The sequence below is a fragment of the Meriones unguiculatus genome, chromosome 4, assembly GCF_030254825.1.
Source record: "Meriones unguiculatus strain TT.TT164.6M chromosome 4, Bangor_MerUng_6.1, whole genome shotgun sequence".
In the NCBI taxonomy this organism is placed as follows: Eukaryota; Metazoa; Chordata; class Mammalia; order Rodentia; family Muridae; genus Meriones; species Meriones unguiculatus.
The window spans coordinates 14,060,078-14,086,408 of NC_083352.1; the positions used below are offsets into that span (position 1 = coordinate 14,060,078).

Here is a 26,331-nt window from a genome sequence, read left to right on the forward strand (position 1 = left end):
CCTAGGGTGAGTGGAGGCCTGTATGTGTCAGTAACTACTGGGGCTAGGTGAGACATGGACTGGGCTTCTTCATAGAACATCTGTGTTGAGGGCTTTCCACCAGAGAAGATTGCTGGGAACATGGGTTTAAGTCAATAGAAAGTCTTGATTAACCAGCTGGCAAAGTACACTGAGCAGGTCCTCTGCATCCCAGGGGATAACTGAGCTTTTCTCAGAGTTAACTTTCAAGCACAAAATCATATTCTGGATCGACATACTTCAGTTACCCAGAACATGAGGCCAAAGGCAGAAATGCCAAGGCCAAAAGGCAAGGGTTATACATTGAGATATTTTTCCAGAACTATGGACCTGAATGGACTGGGTCTTGTTTTCATTATGGCCGACTGAAGTAGTGACTATGGAATGAGTTTCACAGCATAAATAGTGCTTTCATCAGGGAGTCAGTTGTGCCAATATCTAGGGGTTTGCTAAGTTTTGGGCTCTGTTAAATTTGTTGCGTTCATTCATGGTCCTGACCATAGCAGAAGTATCAGAAGGCCAGGCAGAGGAGCTGCTCTCCCTGCATGTGGACCTAAGAAGACACTGGGAAGTAGGCCCAGGCTCTTCAGCAGGATTGGTTCTTTGGCAGATACAGGGTTCACACCCATTCAAATGTTAAGTGTGCTTGTGTTTTTTTTTTTTGCTTCATGCTCCGTTCTTATCACTCACTGACTTGTGATTTTTTTTTCCTGAGTTCACTTGTTCTGATTTTTGTGTCCTTGAGACATCAGTCTCCTCTGCAAGCCTATTGTTCTCACCCAGGGGCTTCCCAAATTTATAAATATAGATAGCTGGAGGTGATCTTGATGGACAGGTTCTGCCTACTTCTACATATCCTAAGGATGACAGAGCCTAGGCTTCCACCAAACATTGTTCATATGGATTTAAGTTGAGAATCTCCCAATCTAGCCCATAGACGCCTGAGCTCTCATACCAGCTCCCTTGCTTTAAACTTTACCCTCTTCTTCATTGTCTGCTGAATTCTATATGAGAAAAGAGAAATGTCTTATGACTGGTATTGTTAATAAAATATAGCTTGGATACAATACATTGAATGACCTCATGAGAAGCACATGGCATGTAGCAGCCCAAGGACAACACAGGGTGTGGTACCTGAGGAGATGCACAAAGAGAAACCTTGGCTGACATCTGTTTGGGGCCCACCACTCACAGAGAGCTATAGACACAGCTCTGAAAGATCTCAGCAGGCTAACAGGGAAGAGAAAGGAAAATCACTGAAGTGTGCCAGCCAGTCAGACAGGCCAAGCTGTGGGGCTTCCACTCAGTGTCAAACACTGCCTCAAGCACATAAGTTACAAAAAAAATGCATGATGAAACCAATATCTTCCAGGAGCTTCAGCACTCTGCTCTGAAACTCCAGGTGCCTTGATTTTCACATGAATATGAGAAACATATATACACACAGCCACACAAAAACAAACAGAGAGGCAATATGGGGGTGAGGGGCAGTGAACACAACAGTTTGATGCATCCTTCAAGCCCAAACTACAAAGGGTGCTGAGATGAAAGGGTGTAATGAACAGCCAGGATTTAGACTTTGTGAGGAATGCAAAGTCCTGGCCTCATAAATGGAAAGCAAGCAAAAGCAGAGGTATGGGGACAGTGAGTGGCCTCATAGTGGATAAAACTCAGAATAGGAACTCAGTAAGAAGCCCACTGAGTCCTAAAATTGATGCAATTGACCTTTGTGACCATGACATCTGTGACCAGCAGCCTGGAAGGACAGGCCTACAAACTGCCCTGTCTCTCAATGGTCTTAAGATCACAAGGTGGGGGTACCTATGCACAGTGTCAGAACGGCAAACCTGATGGGGTAGGTTGAGAGCCTCTTGGGTTTGTGGCTCGTTATTGGGCCATAGGTCCTGTGAAAACCCCATGCCTTCGGCCCAAGAACACCACTGCAGACATAATTTCTAGGCCAATTTTATTACTGGAAGTGGAAAACATCATACAATATGACAACTCATGCAGAGTTAGGACGTTGAGGTAGCTGAAAAGACATACTGTATACAGGTCATTGATAATCACAATGGAGAGGACAGGTGACTTTTCTTCAGAGGTCTTCTCAGGTCAGAGTCCAGAGTCCATGCTGAGGTGAGGCTCTGTGCAGAGATGTGAGTCCACGCACACCAGAAGGGTCATTTGGAAGTGGATCTGACAGGTCCCAGTCATGTCATCTAGCTGGCTAACCCAGAGAGGACCAGTCTGAAAGTGTCTGTCAAGTCTGAGCAGGAGGGTGGCATCTGCTGTCCCATCACTCACTGCCCATCACTGTCTTCTGAAGAGGAGGAGACCTGAAGGTCCTCATAGAGGACACTCACTGGGACCTGGGAGCGTGCTGCTTCACCTTTCTCCAGGAAGGCAGGGCCCTCCCAAGGAGCTGTTTGCTTCTCATGGGCAAGTGCTGGGGACACTGTCAGGAACCTGGAGCTCCAGCAGTCACCATTAAGTCTAGTAAAGACCATTCTCAGGGACTGGCGTACAGCATGGCTGGTAGATGGTTGAGAGGACTCAGCATAGGGTGTGGCTGAGACCAGAGCAGGCCTGCTTGGTAGCTGTTCTTGGTCAGTGCTGGGCAGCTGGGCTGCTATTTTCTTGCTCACTGGCACTGCATCTTTCAGTCCAAGTCTGTTGGCAATGGGAAGAGACTGCCTATCCCGGCAGGCCTTCAAAACAGTGCTTGCATTGCTCTCCTCTGGTGCACTGGTAGAGTTGACTCTTAGTCTCTTTGAGGATTTCTGGCTAGGCAGTGTGGGCTGCCAAGAAGCTTTCTCACCTGGGGTCCAGAAGCTAAGTTCAGGGTTCTGTCTTCCCTGATGGAGGGCAGCATGCTGGCTGCGCTGTGTTTTCACACCGGGACCCTGGGCTTCTGACTCTGTGTGAAATGCTTCACTGACTCCATTCCTTTTAGGGACCACAATGGGTTGTTGATGTGAGACACCCCGGAGCTTTTGATGCAGCAGGTCTTGTGAGGCTGTGTTTCCACCACCCTGCCTGAACACTGGCTGTGAGACCCCAGGGACAGCCATGTTCTGACCTTCTTCCTGCCTGGAAGGTAAGATGCAGGAGGCATCAGAGCTTTGGATGGCTCCAGGGTTTCCAGGGCACATCCGCTTCCCAGGAGACTTTCTGGCACGTGACACAGTAATCTGAATTTGGTTGGTCACAGACTTCTTTGTGTTTCCAGGACTGAACACTGGCATCTTGGGATGCTGTGAAAATAACAATTGCAGGATAAATTGACTATGTAAGTCTTCCAAATAACACAAGGACCTCATAAGATTATCATGACAGAAAAACTCTTGTATAAGTTCACTTTAAGGTGAAGGTACTCAGTCTGAAATGGTCTACATTAGTTATCCAAAAGCTGCAGAATGAGAACCTGTGGTGGGGGAGATGCAGAGGGATTGGGACATGCAATGTGAAGAGTTTCAGCCTCACTGTGAAGTTTCCTTGAGCTGAACTCTCATCACTCAAATGTATCTGCATGTGTACATGTGTTTTATGTAAAGAATATATGATTTTTACAGAAATCTTTACTTATTTATATATGATATAAATAGACAGCTAAGCAGAGGGCCATGAGCCTTTTGTGGTCAAGAGAAAAACAATTCAAATTACCACGCAATTTCCAGTGTATTGAAAACCCCTAATCATGTCACCTAGGATGTAAAACAGGGGAAAAGGTATGTTAAGATGACATGACTTGAATATGACTCTCAAAATGAGAGTCAACTCTGCAGCCAACATATTGGGATGGAATAAAAATAAAATAAAAATTTTAAAGGATATATTCATTGCCCTAAAAGTTCTCCAATAAAAGTCTAGATTTTGGAAGCAGCACACAGAATCAGTTCAAAATGGAAACATTAAAATCTGAGAGAAGATCATTAGAAGGCTAGAAGAGCAGGCCATGTTTGTAATATGACCTCAGAAGGAAGGACCACATGGAGACCAGGAGACAAGGTCATGCTCAAGGACAGGTGAGGAGGAGCCTGCCCATCCTCCAGGAGAACTGGTCTACCAAAGGAGAAGCACACAGCAGAGGCTCACTTGCTCCCCAAAACCCAAGTCAGTCTGAACTATGAAAATGACCAAATGAGTCCTTGCTGCATCAGAGAGGACTGATTCGATGTGACATGCATGGGGTCGTGAATGGAGCAAGCAGGTGGTGCAGCAGGGAATGGGCAGGTGGGGCAGAGCACAGAGAAAGGGACTTTCAGGAACAGAGCAACTGCTGCTACTCACAACCAGGTTGATGTGCTGGCCCCTCCTCTGTGGATCCATGGGGAGTTTCTGGAAGGGAGCCTTCCTCTGCTGCTCATCACCTCTGTGGGACAGACAATGGTGTGGAAACACATCAGCTCTACCCACCCATTCACCCACTCTCACTCACCCACTCTCCACTCACTCTCTGTAGCTAGTATACTACTTACTAGCTGTCTGGCCCTTTCAGTGTTTGGGGACAGAGAGATGAGTGATGGTACCCCATGAGCTTTGCTGCACCCAGAGCCTTCCCTCTGGCCAGCCCTTCCCCATCACTCACCTCTGTCCAGTGACTTGACTAGGTTTCTTTTCTGTCTTGGCCTGGCTTATGGGCCCTGGTTTCTGGAGACCCTGTGTCCTGCGAGGATCCTGATTCTCTTTCTCCTTCCTGGCTCCCAGAGGCTGTGGATCTAGGAGCTTTTGGCCATACTTGATTGGGCACCTTCTGCTCCTTGCTGTGTGGCCAAAGGCCCCACACTCTCTGCATTTTACCTGTGAGTAGCAAATGAGATATTAGTGAGTCAAAAAGGGATCCAGGTACCTCTTAGGGATAAAGGGTTAAAATGCCTGCAATGTTTTCTCTCCAGAAAATGGTTGTTTCTTTGAACCCGGAAGAGGTAAGCACACTTGAAAGATGCATGAGTGATGTCAGTGAGCCTTGTATGTGCCAAAGGACCAATCCTGCTAAAGAGAGGCTGGGCTTACTTCCCAGTGTCTACTCAGGTCCACATGCAGGGGGAGTAGTTCCTTTGCCTGGCCTTCTGATACCTCTGCTACAGTCAGGACCATGGACAGATGCAACATTTCACAGGGCCCCAGAACTTAATAAATTCCCAGACACTGGCACAACTAATTCCACAATGGAAGCTTCATTCAGACTGTAGAACTCAACCCACAGACACTATCACCTAACAAAATGAAAACAAGACCCAATGTGTCTGAGTCCACAGTCCTGGGAAAATCTCCCATGTCTCTCACCTGTGCATTTCTGCTTCTGGCCTACTGTTCTGGGTAACAGAAGTATGTCAACCCAAAACATGTTTGTTTGTTTGGTTGGTTTTTGTTTTTGTGCTTAAAACCTCACCCCAAGAAAGGTTCAGTGATCCCCTGGGATACAGAGGATCCAGTCAGTACTCTGCCACCTGGCTAATCAGGACTTTCTATTGACTTAAAGCCATGTTCCCAGCAGTCTTCTCTGGTGGAAAACCCACAACAAATAGGTTCTCTGAGGGAGCCCAGTTCGTGTCTCACCTAGCCCCAGTGGTTGATGACACATTAAGGGCTCTACTTACCATAATGTTCTCTTCTTGCCATGGGGGAACCTTCTGTGTCATGGGCCCTCTTGGCTTACTCTGGACTTTCTGGGCTGGAACAGCTTTATGGTCCTGAATCTTCATGTGTGTCTCCTGCTTTATCGCTGAATCTGGAGTTGTTGGCTTTGATTTCTTGAATCAGAAGGAAACAAAAGAGTTTTAACCAATGAAATTAGTCCAGCTCCCACTCCATGGAGCCTTTCCCAACTTAGACTGTGCTTCCCCCTGGCAACCAGCTCCCCTGGCACCTGAGCTTCATCCCGATGCAGGTCTGGGCTCACTGGATATAACAGGGCACAATCTGTGGCAGAACAACAGCTTAGAGAGGCTTCAGAGCCAGCCTCCTTGATATAGGACATGCGAGCTGTAACAAATTTTGTAGAGGAATTTTAATTCAGAGCATGACTGTTCTGGCAAGAGATCCAAAGACCTTCTAGGTCTATGTGATACGGCTGGAGTACAAACATGCTTTTAATCCAGGAGGCATAGACAAGGCCAGCCTGGTATAGAGCAAGTTTCAGGTTCAGAAAAGCTGCTGGCACACACCTTTAACCCCAAACGATGAAGGTAAAGTTAATTTGTAAAAGGAAACACCCAGGTTTGAAAGTGATGTCTAATTGAATCACAGAAAAAGAAAGTGACAAATCTGAGAAGATTCTACAAAACAGGATACACCCACTTTCACAAGAAGAGAGAAAAACTTAAGGGGCAATGCAGAGAGAGGAAGGAGGCAGTTTTAGAGGGACAGTAATGCTGAGACAGGTCGCAGAGAGAGAACTCGGGTGAAGACCAAATGAACTAGAGAATGAGAAGGAGCCAGGGGATTAGAGCAGATTGCTGGATTTAGTTTGAGGCCAAGCAGAACAATTCAGAGGCCAAGAGAAAAGCCAGATTGAATAAGTCAGCTGGGAGAGAGTTTGGGTCAGAACAGCTGAATTGAATCAGCCAGCTATGAGCTTAGAAAGAACTAGACAGGATGAGCTGAATAGCAGTCAGTCTCAGAGGCTAAAATCATTCTAGGCCTCGGTTATATTGTATGGAGGCTGGAAGCTTCCAAGAGTAGGGCTAGGTTAGCAGACAGAGGAAGCCTCCCAGACAACAACTGAAACAGGTGAATAAATGTCCTCTTACAGGACTTACTGCAAGACTCACCTTTGCAGAGCAACTGAGCAGCTCCTGTGTCTTCAGGGTCTTTTTCCAAATATGGTGCTGGATTTCTTTCATGGGGCAAAATGTCTGAAAAATGTCTGCTTCATCAGTCTATGCAGCACGGTGTCTCAGCTTGTCTTCATTAGATGCTAGTGTCCCGAAGAAATAGGCTCCAGTTTCTACTGCAAACAGGCAAAGAGCAAAAACTTCCTCCTCCCAAATTCTTATATAGGCTTCCAGCAAAGGTGTGGCCAAGAGTGAATCTAGATTAAGAATTAGAGGTGTTTATCTTCATAGCCAAATCCAAGATCATGCTTAAGGACAAGCGATATGTACCTGTAAAGAAGGCACATCCATACAAATGGAGGAATTTCCACCCTGACACAGTTCCCTTAATCTTTCCATATATCTGTCTTTTCCATAACCCTCACAGATGCCCAGGTTCATTCCTGGGAAGAGGAGGAGGTCAGTGGCAGTCTACCCTCCAGAAAGTCTCCTGGGATGCAGGTGTGCCCTGGAAACCCTGCCATCCAAAGTTTTGATGCCTCCTGCATCTTGCCTTCCAGGCAGGAAGAAGGTCAGAACATGGCTGTTTTTGATGTCCCCAAGCCAGTGCTCAGGCAGAATGGTGGAAACACAGCCTCACAAGACCTGCTGGATCAAAAGCTACAGGGTACCATGCATCAACAAACCATTGCGGTCCCCAAAAGAATGGAGTCAGTGAAGCATTTCACACAGAGTCAAAAGCCCAGGGTCCCAGTGGGAAAAAGCAGCCCAGTCAGAATCCTGCTCACCGCTAGGACAAGACAGAATCCCAAACTCAGCTTCTGGGACCCACAGGAGAAAGCTTTCTGGCATCACACACGGCCTATCCAGAATCTCCCGAGTAAACCAAGAGTCAACTCTACCAGTGCATCAGTGGAGAGCAATGCAATGACTGTTTTGTAGGCCTGCCAGGATAGGCAGTTCCCTCCCATTGCCAACAGACTTGGACTAAAAGATTCAGCTGAAAAGAGCAAGAAAACAGCAGTCCAGGAGCCCAGCACTGAACAAAAACAGCTGCCACGGACCGGCCCAGTCGGGCTCCCGTCGTCCGCGGGAGAACAAGGCTTTAGACAGGAAGACACGGTTTCGGCGAAGAATTGACAGACAGAGACACCTTGATGGTTTTGACTCTGCTGCCACTTTACTGAAATCAAGCTAGTATTTTTATAATGATTTCACAAAAGGCACCTTAAAATTGGCATACTTCCCAGAACATTTAGACTTTTACCAAGAATACAAAGTTTACATTTTAACTCAAAATGCAATCAAACATAAAGCAGTACCCACAAATAATCTTGGCCTAAAAACTTTTTGATCAGAGTCAACAAAGGAAAAGAAACCTCAAATATAGTTTCATTATTGCTAACCAATGAAGAGGAAAGTCAGGAGCTAAGTCAGATGCCTGCCAAAGTCCCTCTCTATAACAAAATCTAACTACACCTTTGTTAACCCTCCTCCCATATGTCCTGCTTAAGATTTATGATCTTCTCTAGGAACAAGGCACTGAAGGGAGGGGGAAACTCCCGCCAGCTGCACCTCTCATGCTATTATTTCTTAAGAAGGAGCCTATTATTATTTTACTATTCTTAATGCCTATTAATACTAAATTTAATTCATTACTTTTCTTAAACTTATTTTTATTAAAGCCTTTAACAATCTACTAATAATAATTTTTTTTTATAAAGTTAGTTGTGCTGTTTCAGGTGTCACAGGGAAAGATCAAAGAATTTATTATTCCAGCCCCAGAGCCACAACTGAAGAAGCGTAGAAATCTCAGAACACGTCTCTTTTCCAAGTGGGATGAGTTTGCCAGGGACCTTCCAGGGGGCATTATTTCCGGGGAAATCATATCCCCCGCCCTGTAGCTTATGCTACTATGGCGACACTGGCGTGGGTGTGGCAAAGCAGGGCCGCTCTGGTCTCAGCCACACCCTGTATTCAGTCCAGTCCGCTTTGTTTTAGTGTCTTTGTCGGTCTCCTCTCTCTCTTCACCCCCTCTCTGTCTATGATTCAATCTTCATCACTATCTCTCTATCTCTACTTCCCTGTGTTCATCCTTCCCTCCCTGCTCTCCACATTTCCCGCTCCCCTAACTCCTCCACACATTCTCTTTGGGCCGCTCATCTTGCCTTTCCCTTGCAAGTGTCTCTAACTCTATCCTGCTTCTCCTCCTCCTCTACCTCCACCTCTCCTTCCCCCCTATGTCCCTTCCCTGCCCCATCCAGCTTCCCATCTACTCCCACACACCTCTTTCTCCATGTGTATTCTTCCCCTCAACCCTCTCTCACAGATACAGTCTCACTACACATCTTTGGCAATGGCACTGCAAAATGTTATCATAGGAATTAGAGAATTCGCTGCCAGTATAGCAGCTTCACTCATGTGCTTGGTGGTTCAGCTGGTAGAATACTAGGTTCCTCTCCCTACTGATGAGCACTAAGTCAACACACTGTAGGTTGAGGCTCATTTTAATGCTGAGAAATATCTAAATGTAAGAGGAATCAGTTGAGTGGATCAGATGACGAGGATTAGATGGCAAGGTGACCCTTGTGAGTGCTTAGGTGTCTATGGGCCAGTCCCCAGATTTTCACCTTCCATGCAAACATACATTATGCAGTGGAAGCCAAGGTTCTGGCCTTCTGCTGTGGCCTCTACTCATCTGTCTGCCTAAAATGAGGCACTTAGAGTGTGTGGTCATCTCCATTTTTTCCTCCTCAGGGTAGTTAAGATCCAGACTAAAGCCTGTGTGATCCTGCCTCAAGATCAGGTGTTCCTCTTAAAGTGATAATTGGATTACATGACTTCATGGATTCCACAATCTTGACTGGACCTTGTAAATAGCCTGGGGAGGAACTTTCCACTCCAGTTGCAGCCGGCCTTCTGAGAGCAGCCTCTTGCCTGGTGTGCACAGCTCAGAGATCCTGCTTTAGACCCCCTCTTCCCACATCTGATCCCCATTCCATCTCCTGCACAGTTCCCTCTCTCAATCCACTTCTGCTGTCTATTCTATTTCCCCTTCGGAGTGACATTCCAGCACCACCCATTGGGCCCTTCTTTTACTAGGTCCAGGAATCCCTGAGAGAAGACCTAGGCCTCAGGTAGTATACAAAAGCAAGGAGTGTTTACTCTACAGAAATTGCCAGCATGCTGGGGCAATTTAAAGGCTCAATTTAAAGACAGTTAGGGGATTTCCCAGTGTGGTTAGGTGATCTTTATGTTGATTGGTTGGTACTGATCTAGGGGATACAGGGGAACTCATGATTGGTGTGCAGTTAGGGGGACTGCAGGGAGTGCCCAGGTAACAAAGTGTGCCCAGGTAATGAAGTGTAATTTTGACTAGCTAGGCAGCGTGTTTCTAACTGACCTTTAATTTGATTGGTCAAGTGCTTGGGAACTTTATTAAGTTATTGTTTCTAGCTTTCAGGGAAAGCTGGAAACAATATCTGGCTTACATGGACTGTAGTTTCATGTTTTGAGAAATAGAAACCCAGGTCTGTTCAATCTGAAGCCAATTTTGAAGCCTGCCATGGAGTCAGACTGACTTACTATTCTCCTCACTTGTTACTTAGCTTCTTTGGGTCTGTGGATTGTAGTCTGGTTTATTCTGTACTGCGGATCTAGTACCCACTATAACTGAGTACATACCATGTGCATCTTTCTGCGTCTGGGTTACCTCACTTAGGATGATCTTTTCTAGTTCCATCCATTTGCCTGAAAATTCCATGATTTCTTTGTTTTTAATAGATGAGTAGTATTCCATTGTGCAAATGTGCCACAGTCTCTTTATCCATTCTTTGGTTGAGGGACATCCAGTTTCTGGCTATTATGAATAAAGCTGATATGAGCACAGTTGAACAAGTGTCTTGGTGGTATGGTGGAGCATCTTTATGGTATATGCCCAGGAGTGGTATAGCTGCGTCTTGAGATAGAACTATTCCCAATTTTCTAAGAAATTGACAGATTGATTTCCAGAGAGGTTGGACAGGTTTGCACTCCCACCAACAATGGAGGAGTGTTTCCCTTTCTCCATATCCTCTTCATCATGTGGTATCACTTGAGTTTTTAATCTAGCCATTTTGACTGATGTAAAATGGAATTATGATTAAGTGGTTTCAATTTGCATTTCTCTGATGGCTAAGGACATTGAGCATTTTTTTTTATGTGCTTCTCAGTTATTTGAGATTCCTTGGTTGTGAATTCTCAGTTTAGCTCTGTAGCCCATATTTTAATTGGATTATTTGATTTATTGATGTTTAATTTCTTAAGTTCTTTGTATATTTTAGATATTAGTCTTCTGATGTAGGGTTGGTGAAGATCTTTCCCCAATCTGTCGGTTGCCATTTTGTTGTATTGACAGTGTCCTTTGACTTACAGAAGCTTCTCAGTTTCATGAGATCCCATTTATTAATTGTTGATCTCAGAGACTGTGCGGTTGCTGTTCTGTTCAAGAAGTTGTCTCCTATGCCAGTAAGTTCCAGACTTTTTCGCACTTTATCTTCTAACAGATTTAGAGTCTATGGTTTTTTGTTTGTTTGTTTGTTTGTTTGTTTTGTTTTGTTTTTGTCAAGGTCTTTGATCCACTTGGAATTGAATTTTGTGCAGGGTGATAAATACGGGTCTATTTGCATTTTTCTATATGCAGACACTCAGTTAGACCAGTACCATTTGTTGAAGATGCTTTCTTTTTTCCATTGTATGGTTTTGGCTTCTTGGTTGAAAATCAAGTGCCTGTATTAGTGTGGGTTTATTTCTGGATCTTCAATTTTGTTCCATTGATCAACCTGTCTGTTTCTATGCCAATACCATGCAGTTTTTATTACTATTGCTCTGTAGTATAGCTTGAAATCAGGGATGTTGATACCACCAGAAGTTCTTTTATTGTTCAGAATTGTTTTGGCTATCCTGGGTCTTTTATTTTTCCATACTAAGTTAATGGTTGTTCTTTCCAGGTCTGTAAAGAATTTTGTTGAAATTTTGATGGGAATTGCATTGAATCTGTAGATGGCTTTTGGCAGGATGGTAATTTTTATTATGATAATCCTACTTATTCAAGAGCATGGGAGATCTTTCCATCTTCTAAAATCTTCTCTAGTTCCTTTCTTCAAAGACTTGAAATTCTTGTCATATAGGTCTTTCACTTCCTTGGTTAGAATTACACCAAAATATTTTATATTATTTGTTGCTATTGTGAAGGGTGTTGTTTCCCTAATATCTTTTTCAGGCCTTTTGTCACTTCTATAAAGGAGGGCTATTGATTTTTTGAGTTAATTTTGTATCCAGACACTTTGTTGAAGGTATTTATCAGCTGTAGGAGTTCTCTGGTGTCACTTAGTGTCTTAGGGTCACTTATGTATATTATCATATCATCTGCGAATGGCAATACTTTGACTTTTTCCTTTCCAATTTGTCTAGTTTTGATCTCCTTTACTTGTCTTATTGCTCTCACTAGAAGTTCAAGTACTATATTGAGGAGATATGGTGAGAGTGGCAGCCTTGTTTTGGCCCTGATTTTAGCGGGAATGCTCTAAGTTTCTCTCCATTTAACTTGATGTTGACTATTGGCTTGCTGAATATTGCCTTTATTGGGTCCAGGTATGTGCCTTGAATCCTTGATCTCTCCAAGACTTTAAACATGAAGGGGTTTGGCCAAGGGCCTTCAGCATCTAATGAGATGATTATGTGGTTTTCCTTCTTTCAGTTTGTTTATATGGTGGATTACATGGTTTTTGTATGTTGAACCATCCCTGCATTCCTGGGATGAAGCCTACTTGATCATAGAGTATGATATTTTTGATGTGTTTCTGGGATTCAGTTTGCAAGTATTTTATTGACTATTTTTGCGTCAATGTTCATAAGGGATATTGGTCTGAAATTCTCTTACTTTGTTGGGTCTTTGTATGGTTTAGGTATCAGGGTGACTGTAGCCTCATAGAATGAGTTTGGCAATATTCCTTTCATTTCTATTTTGTGGAATACTTTGAGGAATATTGGCATTAGTTCTTCTTTGAAAGCCTGGTAAAATTCTGTGCTAAAACCATCTGGCCCAGGGCTCTTTTTGGTTGGGAGGCTTTTGATGTCTGCTTCTATTTCCTTAGGGGCATGGGTTTATTTAAATTGTTAACCTGATTTAACTTTGGCAAGAAAATCATTCATTTTATTTAGATTTTCCAATTTTGTGGTGTATAGGTGTTTGAAGTATGATCTAATGATTTTTTGGATTTCCTTGGTGTCTGTCGTTATATCCCCCTTTTTATTTCTGATTTTATTAATGTGGATACTCTCCCTCCTTTTAGTTAGTTTGGCTAAGGGTTTGTCTGTCTTGTTAATTTTCTCAAAAAACCGGCTTTTGGTTTTTTGATTCTCTGTATTGTTCTCTTTGTTTCTAGGTTATTGATTTCAGCCCTGAGTTTGATTTATTTCTTGCTGTTGACTCCTCTTGAGTGTGTTTGTTTCCTTTTTTTTTATTTTTCTAGAGCTTTCAGGTGAGCTGTTAAGTTGCTAGTATGAACTCTCTCCTCTTTATGAAGACACTGAATGATATGAACTTTTCTCTTAGCACTGCTTTCGTTGTGTCCCATAAGTTTGGGTATGTTGTGCCTTCATTTTCATTGAATTCTAGAAAGTCTTTAATTTCTTTCTTTCTTTCCTCCCTGACTCAGTGATCATTAAGTAGAGAGTTGTTCAGTTTCTATGAGTTTGTAGGCATTCTATTGCATCTATTTATGTTGAAGTCTAGCTTTAATCCATCGTGGTCTGATAGAATACAACGTTCTGTTTCAGTTTCCTTGTATTTGTTGAGGCTTGCTTTGTGTCTGAGTATGTGGTCAGTTTTGGAGAAGGCCCCATAAGGTGCTGAGAATAAAGTGTATTCTTCTGCGTTTGGATGGAATGTTCTGTAGATATCTGTGAGTTCCAATTGACTCATAACATCAATTACTTTCGTTATTTCTCTGTTTAGTTTCTGTCTCAATGATCTGTCATCTGTCTATTGGTGAGAGAAGTGTATTGAAGTCTCCTGATAGTAGCATGTGTGGATCTATGTGTGATTTAAGCTTTAGTAATGTTTCTTTTACAAATGTGGGTGCTTTTGTATTTGGGGCATAGATGTTTAGAATTGAGTTGTCATTTTGGTCAATTTTTTTCTTTGATGAGTCTGAAGTGCTCTCCCCATCACTTTCGATTAATTTTGGTTGAAAGCCTATTTTATTAGATATTAGAATAGCTACTCCATTTGTTTCTTGTGTCCATTTGCTTGGAAAGCCTTTTTCTAGCCCTTTATTCTGAGGTAGTCTATCGTTATTGTTAAGAGTCTTCTATTCCTATTATTCTTAGGTTTGGTCTTTTCATATTGTCCCAGATTTCTTAGATATTTTGTGTCAGGAACTTTTTAGATTTAACATTTTCTTTGACTGATGTATCAGTTTCTTCAATCATATCTTGTACACCTGAGATTCTCTCTTCCAACTCTTGTATTCTGTTATTGATGCTTGTTTCTATAGTTTCCTTTCTCTTCCCTAGATTTTCCTTCTCCAGGATTACCTTGGATTGTGTTTTCTTTATTGCTTCTATTTCCATTTTAAGGTACTAGACAGTTTTATTCATTTCCTTTTCCCATTTGGTTGTCTTTTTATGTATTTCTTTCAGGGATTTACTTAGTTCCATCACCTGTTTGATTGTATTTTCCTGTGTTTCCTTTAGGGATTTATTTCATTCCTTCACCTGTTTGGTTGTATTTTCCTGTAGTTCTTTAAGTGATTATTTTTTTTTCTTTTAAGGCCTCTATCATTTTCATAATCTCGAATTTAAGATTGTTTTCTTGTGCTTCCAGTGTGATGGTATCCTCAGGGCTTGCTGTGGTAGGATATCTGCGTTTTGGGGGGTGCCATTCAGCTCTGAGTTTTGTTGCTGGTGTTCTTGTGCTGACCTCTAGCCCTTTAGTTTCTGTTACTAGGAGGCCTGGTGGGCTCTGATGGAAATATGTCTCTGGGGTTGTAGATAGAGCTCATGGTCCCTGATGGCCGGAGTCTGCTGGTTTTCCTGCTGCCTTCTAATCTGTACTGTCTCCTGTGCCTCAGATTGGGGTGGGATTTGGGGAATGGTGCAGGCAGGGGGACTGGGTTGGTCTCAGGGCGCAGGTCAGGCTGGGTTCCAGGAAACGGCGCAGGCCAGGGAACTGCTGCTTCCTCTGATCTGTCCTGGTCTTGGGGACTGCAGACCCGGGTGGGTGGCTCAGGCCAAGTATTCTTGTTATGTCATGATGCTTAATTGCATTGGTTCAAAATCTTTTGTTTGCATCTGATTCAGGAAATCAAAGCCAACAGATCCAGAAGATGGAGTCACACATGAAGACCCAGGGCCATGGAGCAGTTCTAGCAACAGGCAACCAGGGAAAGCCAACAGGCCCATGGGCACAGAATGTGCCCCCACCGGAAGAGGAGAACCCTAGGGTGAGTGGAGGCCTGTATGTGTCAGTAACTACTGGGGCTAGGTGAGACATGGACTGGGCTTCTTCATAGAACATCTGTGTTGAGGGCTTTCCACCAGAGAAGATTGCTGGGAACATGGGTTTAAGTCAATAGAAAGTCTTGATTAACCAGCTGGCAAAGTACACTGAGCAGGTCCTCTGCATCCCAGGGGATAACTGAGCTTTTCTCAGAGTTAACTTTCAAGCACAAAATCATATTCTGGATCGACATACTTCAGTTACCCAGAACATGAGGCCAAAGGCAGAAATGCCAAGGCCAAAAGGCAAGGGTTATACATTGAGATATTTTTCCAGAACTATGGACCTGAATGGACTGGGTCTTGTTTTCATTATGGCCGACTGAAGTGACTATGGAATGAGTTTCACAGCATAAATAGTGCTTTCATCAGGGAGTCAGTTGTGCCAATATCTAGGGGTTTGCTAAGTTTTGGGCTCTGTTAAATTTGTTGCGTTCATTCATGGTCCTGACCATAGCAGAAGTATCAGAAGGCCAGGCAGAGGAGCTGCTCTCCCTGCATGTGGACCTAAGAAGACACTGGGAAGTAGGCCCAGGCTCTTCAGCAGGATTGGTTCTTTGGCAGATACAGGGTTCACACCCATTCAAATGTTAAGTGTGCTTGTGTTTTTTTTTTTTTGCTTCATGCTCCGTTCTTATCACTCACTGACTTGTGATTTTTTTTTTCCTGAGTTCACTTGTTCTGATTTTTGTGTCCTTGAGACATCAGTCTCCTCTGCAAGCCTATTGTTCTCACCCAGGGGCTTCCCAAATTTATAAATATAGATAGCTGGAGGTGATCTTGATGGACAGGTTCTGCCTACTTCTACATATCCTAAGGATGACAGAGCCTAGGCTTCCACCAAACATTGTTCATATGGATTTAAGTTGAGAATCTCCCAATCTAGCCCATAGACGCCTGAGCTCTCATACCAGCTCCCTTGCTTTAAACTTTACCCTCTTCTTCATTGTCTGCTGAATTCTATATGAGAAAAGAGAAATGTCTTATGACTGGTATTGTTAATAAAATATAGCTTGGATACAATACATTGAATGACCTCATGAGAAGCACATGGCATGTAGCAGCCCAAGGACAACACAGGGTGTGGTACCTGAGGAGATGCACAAAGAGAAACCTTGGCTGACATCTGTTTGGGGCCCACCACTCACAGAGAGCTATAGACACAGCTCTGAAAGATCTCAGCAGGCTAACAGGGAAGAGAAAGGAAAATCACTGAAGTGTGCCAGCCAGTCAGACAGGCCAAGCTGTGGGGCTTCCACTCAGTGTCAAACACTGCCTCAAGCACATAAGTTACAAAAAAAATGCATGATGAAACCAATATCTTCCAGGAGCTTCAGCACTCTGCTCTGAAACTCCAGGTGCCTTGATTTTCACATGAATATGAGAAACATATATACACACAGCCACACAAAAACAAACAGAGAGGCAATATGGGGGTGAGGGGCAGTGAACACAACAGTTTGATGCATCCTTCAAGCCCAAACTACAAAGGGTGCTGAGATGAAAGGGTGTAATGAACAGCCAGGATTTAGACTTTGTGAGGAATGCAAAGTCCTGGCCTCATAAATGGAAAGCAAGCAAAAGCAGAGGTATGGGGACAGTGAGTGGCCTCATAGTGGATAAAACTCAGAATAGGAACTCAGTAAGAAGCCCACTGAGTCCTAAAATTGATGCAATTGACCTTTGTGACCATGACATCTGTGACCAGCAGCCTGGAAGGACAGGCCTACAAACTGCCCTGTCTCTCAATGGTCTTAAGATCACAAGGTGGGGGTACCTATGCACAGTGTCAGAACGGCAAACCTGATGGGGTAGGTTGAGAGCCTCTTGGGTTTGTGGCTCGTTATTGGGCCATAGGTCCTGTGAAAACCCCATGCCTTCGGCCCAAGAACACCACTGCGGACATAATTTCTAGGCCAATTTTATTACTGGAAGTGGAAAACATCATACAATATGACAACTCATGCAGAGTTAGGACGTTGAGGTAGCTGAAAAGACATACTGTATACAGGTCATTGATAATCACAATGGAGAGGACAGGTGACTTTTCTTCAGAGGTCTTCTCAGGTCAGAGTCCAGAGTCCATGCTGAGGTGAGGCTCTGTGCAGAGATGTGAGTCCACGCACACCAGAAGGGTCATTTGGAAGTGGATCTGACAGGTCCCAGTCATGTCATCTAGCTGGCTAACCCAGAGAGGACCAGTCTGAAAGTGTCTGTCAAGTCTGAGCAGGAGGGTGGCATCTGCTGTCCCATCACTCACTGCCCATCACTGTCTTCTGAAGAGGAGGAGACCTGAAGGTCCTCATAGAGGACACTCACTGGGACCTGGGAGCGTGCTGCTTCACCTTTCTCCAGGAAGGCAGGGCCCTCCCAAGGAGCTGTTTGCTTCTCATGGGCAAGTGCTGGGGACACTGTCAGGAACCTGGAGCTCCAGCAGTCACCATTAAGTCTAGTAAAGACCATTCTCAGGGACTGGCGTACAGCATGGCTGGTAGATGGTTGAGAGGACTCAGCATAGGGTGTGGCTGAGACCAGAGCAGGCCTGCTTGGTAGCTGTTCTTGGTCAGTGCTGGGCAGCTGGGCTGCTATTTTCTTGCTCACTGGCACTGCATCTTTCAGTCCAAGTCTGTTGGCAATGGGAAGAGACTGCCTATCCCGGCAGGCCTTCAAAACAGTGCTTGCATTGCTCTCCTCTGGTGCACTGGTAGAGTTGACTCTTAGTCTCTTTGAGGATTTCTGGCTAGGCAGTGTGGGCTGCCAAGAAGCTTTCTCACCTGGGGTCCAGAAGCTAAGTTCAGGGTTCTGTCTTCCCTGATGGAGGGCAGCATGCTGGCTGCGCTGTGTTTTCACACCGGGACCCTGGGCTTCTGACTCTGTGTGAAATGCTTCACTGACTCCATTCCTTTTAGGGACCACAATGGGTTGTTGATGTGAGACACCCCGGAGCTTTTGATGCAGCAGGTCTTGTGAGGCTGTGTTTCCACCACCCTGCCTGAACACTGGCTGTGAGACCCCAGGGACAGCCATGTTCTGACCTTCTTCCTGCCTGGAAGGTAAGATGCAGGAGGCATCAGAGCTTTGGATGGCTCCAGGGTTTCCAGGGCACATCCGCTTCCCAGGAGACTTTCTGGCACGTGACACAGTAATCTGAATTTGGTTGGTCACAGACTTCTTTGTGTTTCCAGGACTGAACACTGGCATCTTGGGATGCTGTGAAAATAACAATTGCAGGATAAATTGACTATGTAAGTCTTCCAAATAACACAAGGACCTCATAAGATTATCATGACAGAAAAACTCTTGTATAAGTTCACTTTAAGGTGAAGGTACTCAGTCTGAAATGGTCTACATTAGTTATCCAAAAGCTGCAGAATGAGAACCTGTGGTGGGGGAGATGCAGAGGGATTGGGACATGCAATGTGAAGAGTTTCAGCCTCACTGTGAAGTTTCCTTGAGCTGAACTCTCATCACTCAAATGTATCTGCATGTGTACATGTGTTTTATGTAAAGAATATATGATTTTTACAGAAATCTTTACTTATTTATATATGATATAAATAGACAGCTAAGCAGAGGGCCATGAGCCTTTTGTGGTCAAGAGAAAAACAATTCAAATTACCACGCAATTTCCAGTGTATTGAAAACCCCTAATCATGTCACCTAGGATGTAAAACAGGGGAAAAGGTATGTTAAGATGACATGACTTGAATATGACTCTCAAAATGAGAGTCAACTCTGCAGCCAACATATTGGGATGGAATAAAAATAAAATAAAAATTTTAAAGGATATATTCATTGCCCTAAAAGTTCTCCAATAAAAGTCTAGATTTTGGAAGCAGCACACAGAATCAGTTCAAAATGGAAACATTAAAATCTGAGAGAAGATCATTAGAAGGCTAGAAGAGCAGGCCATGTTTGTAATATGACCTCAGAAGGAAGGACCACATGGAGACCAGGAGACAAGGTCATGCTCAAGGACAGGTGAGGAGGAGCCTGCCCATCCTCCAGGAGAACTGGTCTACCAAAGGAGAAGCACACAGCAGAGGCTCACTTGCTCCCCAAAACCCAAGTCAGTCTGAACTATGAAAATGACCAAATGAGTCCTTGCTGCATCAGAGAGGACTGATTCGATGTGACATGCATGGGGTCGTGAATGGAGCAAGCAGGTGGTGCAGCAGGGAATGGGCAGGTGGGGCAGAGCACAGAGAAAGGGACTTTCAGGAACAGAGCAACTGCTGCTACTCACAACCAGGTTGATGTGCTGGCCCCTCCTCTGTGGATCCATGGGGAGTTTCTGGAAGGGAGCCTTCCTCTGCTGCTCATCACCTCTGTGGGACAGACAATGGTGTGGAAACACATCAGCTCTACCCACCCATTCACCCACTCTCACTCACCCACTCTCCACTCACTCTCTGTAGCTAGTATACTACTTACTAGCTGTCTGGCCCTTTCAGTGTTTGGGGACAGAGAGATGAGTGATGGTACCCCATGAGCTTTGCTGCACCCAGAGCCTTCCCTCTGGCCAGCCCTTCCCCATCACTCACCTCTGTCCAGTGACTTGACTAGGTTTCTTTTCTGTCTTGGCCTGGCTTATGGGCCCTGGTTTCTGGAGACCCTGTGTCCTGCGAGGATCCTGATTCTCTTTCTCCTTCCTGGCTCCCAGAGGCTGTGGATCTAGGAGCTTTTGGCCATACTTGATTGGGCACCTTCTGCTCCTTGCTGTGTGGCCAAAGGCCCCACACTCTCTGCATTTTACCTGTGAGTAGCAAATGAGATATTAGTGAGTCAAAAAGGGATCCAGGTACCTCTTAGGGATAAAGGGTTAAAATGCCTGCAATGTTTTCTCTCCAGAAAATGGTTGTTTCTTTGAACCCGGAAGAGGTAAGCACACTTGAAAGATGCATGAGTGATGTCAGTGAGCCTTGTATGTGCCAAAGGACCAATCCTGCTAAAGAGAGGCTGGGCTTACTTCCCAGTGTCTACTCAGGTCCACATGCAGGGGGAGTAGTTCCTTTGCCTGGCCTTCTGATACCTCTGCTACAGTCAGGACCATGGACAGATGCAACATTTCACAGGGCCCCAGAACTTAATAAATTCCCAGACACTGGCACAACTAATTCCACAATGGAAGCTTCATTCAGACTGTAGAACTCAACCCACAGACACTATCACCTAACAAAATGAAAACAAGACCCAATGTGTCTGAGTCCACAGTCCTGGGAAAATCTCCCATGTCTCTCACCTGTGCATTTCTGCTTCTGGCCTACTGTTCTGGGTAACAGAAGTATGTCAACCCAAAACATGTTTGTTTGTTTGGTTGGTTTTTGTTTTTGTGCTTAAAACCTCACCCCAAGAAAGGTTCAGTGATCCCCTGGGATACAGAGGATCCAGTCAGTACTCTGCCACCTGGCTAATCAGGACTTTCTATTGACTTAAAGCCATGTTCCCAGCAGTCTTCTCTGGTGGAAAACCCACAACAAATAGGTTCTCTGAGGGAGCCCAGTTCGTGTCTCACCTAGCCCCAGTGGTTGATGACACATTAAGGGCTCTACTTACCATAATGTTCTCTTCTTGCCATGGGGGAACCTTCTGTGTCATGGGCCCTCTTGGCTTACTCTGGACTTTCTGGGCTGGAACAGCTTTATGGTCCTGAATCTTCATGTGTGTCTCCTGCTTTATCGCTGAATCTGGAGTTGTTGGCTTTGATTTCTTGAATCAGAAGGAAACAAAAGAGTTTTAACCAATGAAATTAGTCCAGCTCCCACTCCATGGAGCCTTTCCCAACTTAGACTGTGCTTCCCCCTGGCAACCAGCTCCCCTGGCACCTGAGCTTCATCCCGATGCAGGTCTGGGCTCACTGGATATAACAGGGCACAATCTGTGGCAGAACAACAGCTTAGAGAGGCTTCAGAGCCAGCCTCCTTGATATAGGACATGCGAGCTGTAACAAATTTTGTAGAGGAATTTTAATTCAGAGCATGACTGTTCTGGCAAGAGATCCAAAGACCTTCTAGGTCTATGTGATACGGCTGGAGTACAAACATGCTTTTAATCCAGGAGGCATAGACAAGGCCAGCCTGGTATAGAGCAAGTTTCAGGTTCAGAAAAGCTGCTGGCACACACCTTTAACCCCAAACGATGAAGGTAAAGTTAATTTGTAAAAGGAAACACCCAGGTTTGAAAGTGATGTCTAATTGAATCACAGAAAAAGAAAGTGACAAATCTGAGAAGATTCTACAAAACAGGATACACCCACTTTCACAAGAAGAGAGAAAAACTTAAGGGGCAATGCAGAGAGAGGAAGGAGGCAGTTTTAGAGGGACAGTAATGCTGAGACAGGTCGCAGAGAGAGAACTCGGGTGAAGACCAAATGAACTAGAGAATGAGAAGGAGCCAGGGGATTAGAGCAGATTGCTGGATTTAGTTTGAGGCCAAGCAGAACAATTCAGAGGCCAAGAGAAAAGCCAGATTGAATAAGTCAGCTGGGAGAGAGTTTGGGTCAGAACAGCTGAATTGAATCAGCCAGCTATGAGCTTAGAAAGAACTAGACAGGATGAGCTGAATAGCAGTCAGTCTCAGAGGCTAAAATCATTCTAGGCCTCGGTTATATTGTATGGAGGCTGGAAGCTTCCAAGAGTAGGGCTAGGTTAGCAGACAGAGGAAGCCTCCCAGACAACAACTGAAACAGGTGAATAAATGTCCTCTTACAGGACTTACTGCAAGACTCACCTTTGCAGAGCAACTGAGCAGCTCCTGTGTCTTCAGGGTCTTTTTCCAAATATGGTGCTGGATTTCTTTCATGGGGCAAAATGTCTGAAAAATGTCTGCTTCATCAGTCTATGCAGCACGGTGTCTCAGCTTGTCTTCATTAGATGCTAGTGTCCCGAAGAAATAGGCTCCAGTTTCTACTGCAAACAGGCAAAGAGCAAAAACTTCCTCCTCCCAAATTCTTATATAGGCTTCCAGCAAAGGTGTGGCCAAGAGTGAATCTAGATTAAGAATTAGAGGTGTTTATCTTCATAGCCAAATCCAAGATCATGCTTAAGGACAAGCGATATGTACCTGTAAAGAAGGCACATCCATACAAATGGAGGAATTTCCACCCTGACACAGTTCCCTTAATCTTTCCATATATCTGTCTTTTCCATAACCCTCACAGATGCCCAGGTTCATTCCTGGGAAGAGGAGGAGGTCAGTGGCAGTCTACCCTCCAGAAAGTCTCCTGGGATGCAGGTGTGCCCTGGAAACCCTGCCATCCAAAGTTTTGATGCCTCCTGCATCTTGCCTTCCAGGCAGGAAGAAGGTCAGAACATGGCTGTTTTTGATGTCCCCAAGCCAGTGCTCAGGCAGAATGGTGGAAACACAGCCTCACAAGACCTGCTGGATCAAAAGCTACAGGGTACCATGCATCAACAAACCATTGCGGTCCCCAAAAGAATGGAGTCAGTGAAGCATTTCACACAGAGTCAAAAGCCCAGGGTCCCAGTGGGAAAAAGCAGCCCAGTCAGAATCCTGCTCACCGCTAGGACAAGACAGAATCCCAAACTCAGCTTCTGGGACCCACAGGAGAAAGCTTTCTGGCATCACACACGGCCTATCCAGAATCTCCCGAGTAAACCAAGAGTCAACTCTACCAGTGCATCAGTGGAGAGCAATGCAATGACTGTTTTGTAGGCCTGCCAGGATAGGCAGTTCCCTCCCATTGCCAACAGACTTGGACTAAAAGATTCAGCTGAAAAGAGCAAGAAAACAGCAGTCCAGGAGCCCAGCACTGAACAAAAACAGCTGCCACGGACCGGCCCAGTCGGGCTCCCGTCGTCCGCGGGAGAACAAGGCTTTAGACAGGAAGACACGGTTTCGGCGAAGAATTGACAGACAGAGACACCTTGATGGTTTTGACTCTGCTGCCACTTTACTGAAATCAAGCTAGTATTTTTATAATGATTTCACAAAAGGCACCTTAAAATTGGCATACTTCCCAGAACATTTAGACTTTTACCAAGAATACAAAGTTTACATTTTAACTCAAAATGCAATCAAACATAAAGCAGTACCCACAAATAATCTTGGCCTAAAAACTTTTTGATCAGAGTCAACAAAGGAAAAGAAACCTCAAATATAGTTTCATTATTGCTAACCAATGAAGAGGAAAGTCAGGAGCTAAGTCAGATGCCTGCCAAAGTCCCTCTCTATAACAAAATCTAACTACACCTTTGTTAACCCTCCTCCCATATGTCCTGCTTAAGATTTATGATCTTCTCTAGGAACAAGGCACTGAAGGGAGGGGGAAACTCCCGCCAGCTGCACCTCTCATGCTATTATTTCTTAAGAAGGAGCCTATTATTATTTTACTATTCTTAATGCCTATTAATACTAAATTTAATTCATTACTTTTCTTAAACTTATTTTTATTAAAGCCTTTAACAATCTACTAATAATAATTTTTTTTTATAAAGTTAGTTGTGCTGTTTCAGGTGTCACAGGGAAAGATCAAAGAATTTATTATTCCAGCCCCAGAGCCACAACTGAAGAAGCGTAGAAATCTCAGAACACGTCTCTTTTCCAAGTGGGATGAGTTTGCCAGGGACCTTCCAGGGGGCATTATTTCCGGGGAAATCATATCCCCCGCCCTGTAGCTTATGCTACTATGGCGACACTGGCGTGGGTGTGGCAAAGCAGGGCCGCTCTGGTCTCAGCCACACCCTGTATTCAGTCCAGTCCGCTTTGTTTTAGTGTCTTTGTCGGTCTCCTCTCTCTCTTCACCCCCTCTCTGTCTATGATTCAATCTTCATCACTATCTCTCTATCTCTACTTCCCTGTGTTCATCCTTCCCTCCCTGCTCTCCACATTTCCCGCTCCCCTAACTCCTCCACACATTCTCTTTGGGCCGCTCATCTTGCCTTTCCCTTGCAAGTGTCTCTAACTCTATCCTGCTTCTCCTCCTCCTCTACCTCCACCTCTCCTTCCCCCCTATGTCCCTTCCCTGCCCCATCCAGCTTCCCATCTACTCCCACACACCTCTTTCTCCATGTGTATTCTTCCCCTCAACCCTCTCTCACAGATACAGTCTCACTACACATCTTTGGCAATGGCACTGCAAAATGTTATCATAGGAATTAGAGAATTCGCTGCCAGTATAGCAGCTTCACTCATGTGCTTGGTGGTTCAGCTGGTAGAATACTAGGTTCCTCTCCCTACTGATGAGCACTAAGTCAACACACTGTAGGTTGAGGCTCATTTTAATGCTGAGAAATATCTAAATGTAAGAGGAATCAGTTGAGTGGATCAGATGACGAGGATTAGATGGCAAGGTGACCCTTGTGAGTGCTTAGGTGTCTATGGGCCAGTCCCCAGATTTTCACCTTCCATGCAAACATACATTATGCAGTGGAAGCCAAGGTTCTGGCCTTCTGCTGTGGCCTCTACTCATCTGTCTGCCTAAAATGAGGCACTTAGAGTGTGTGGTCATCTCCATTTTTTCCTCCTCAGGGTAGTTAAGATCCAGACTAAAGCCTGTGTGATCCTGCCTCAAGATCAGGTGTTCCTCTTAAAGTGATAATTGGATTACATGACTTCATGGATTCCACAATCTTGACTGGACCTTGTAAATAGCCTGGGGAGGAACTTTCCACTCCAGTTGCAGCCGGCCTTCTGAGAGCAGCCTCTTGCCTGGTGTGCACAGCTCAGAGATCCTGCTTTAGACCTCCTCTTCCCACATCTGATCCCCATTCCATCTCCTGCACAGTTCCCTCTCTCAATCCACTTCTGCTGTCTATTCTATTTCCCCTTCGGAGTGACATTCCAGCACCACCCATTGGGCCCTTCTTTTACTAGGTCCAGGAATCCCTGAGAGAAGACCTAGGCCTCAGGTAGTATACAAAAGCAAGGAGTGTTTACTCTACAGAAATTGCCAGCATGCTGGGGCAATTTAAAGGCTCAATTTAAAGACAGTTAGGGGATTTCCCAGTGTGGTTAGGTGATCTTTATGTTGATTGGTTGGTAGGGATACAGGGGAACTCATGATTGGTGTGCAGTTAGGGGGACTGCAGGGAGTGCCCAGGTAACAAAGTGTGCCCAGGTAATGAAGTGTAATTTTGACTAGCTAGGCAGCGTGTTTCTAACTGACCTTTAATTTGATTGGTCAAGTGCTTGGGAACTTTATTAAGTTATTGTTTCTAGCTTTCAGGGAAAGCTGGAAACAATATCTGGCTTACATGGACTGTAGTTTCATGTTTTGAGAAATAGAAACCCAGGTCTGTTCAATCTGAAGCCAATTTTGAAGCCTGCCATGGAGTCAGACTGACTTACTATTCTCCTCACTTGTTACTTAGCTTCTTTGGGTCTGTGGATTGTAGTCTGGTTTATTCTGTACTGCGGATCTAGTACCCACTATAACTGAGTACATACCATGTGCATCTTTCTGCGTCTGGGTTACCTCACTTAGGATGATCTTTTCTAGTTCCATCCATTTGCCTGAAAATTCCATGATTTCTTTGTTTTTAATAGATGAGTAGTATTCCATTGTGCAAATGTGCCACAGTCTCTTTATCCATTCTTTGGTTGAGGGACATCCAGTTTCTGGCTATTATGAATAAAGCTGATATGAGCACAGTTGAACAAGTGTCTTGGTGGTATGGTGGAGCATCTTTATGGTATATGCCCAGGAGTGGTATAGCTGCGTCTTGAGATAGAACTATTCCCAATTTTCTAAGAAATTGACAGATTGATTTCCAGAGAGGTTGGACAGGTTTGCACTCCCACCAACAATGGAGGAGTGTTTCCCTTTCTCCATATCCTCTTCATCATGTGGTATCACTTGAGTTTTTAATCTAGCCATTTTGACTGATGTAAAATGGAATTATGATTAAGTGGTTTCAATTTGCATTTCTCTGATGGCTAAGGACATTGAGCATTTTTTATGTGCTTCTCAGTTATTTGAGATTCCTTGGTTGTGAATTCTCAGTTTAGCTCTGTAGCCCATATTTTAATTGGATTA

The 26,331-nt window shown here is 44.5% G+C and overlaps 2 protein-coding genes across 2 annotated transcripts; both read right to left on the bottom strand.

Annotated features, from left to right (window-relative positions):
• Nucleotides 1–2,075: 2,075 nt before the first annotated feature.
• LOC132653560 (putative protein FAM90A13P) lies at nt 2,076–6,863 on the bottom strand. The gene is made up of 5 exons (XM_060381339.1): nt 6,792–6,863; nt 5,619–5,771; nt 4,607–4,818; nt 4,309–4,390; nt 2,076–3,272 (listed from the first exon to the last, which is right to left on the bottom strand). The coding sequence occupies exons 1-5, from the start codon at nt 6,861–6,863 to the stop codon at nt 2,319–2,321; spliced, it is 1,473 nt and encodes a 490-aa protein (XP_060237322.1). The 3' UTR covers nt 2,076–2,318.
• Nucleotides 6,864–17,348: 10,485 nt separating this feature from the next.
• LOC132653561 (putative protein FAM90A7) lies at nt 17,349–18,536 on the bottom strand. The gene has a single exon (XM_060381340.1). It carries the CDS (start codon nt 18,534–18,536, stop codon nt 17,592–17,594), a length of 945 nt encoding a protein of 314 aa, XP_060237323.1. The 3' UTR covers nt 17,349–17,591.
• Between the last annotated feature and the right edge of the window lie 7,795 nt (nt 18,537–26,331).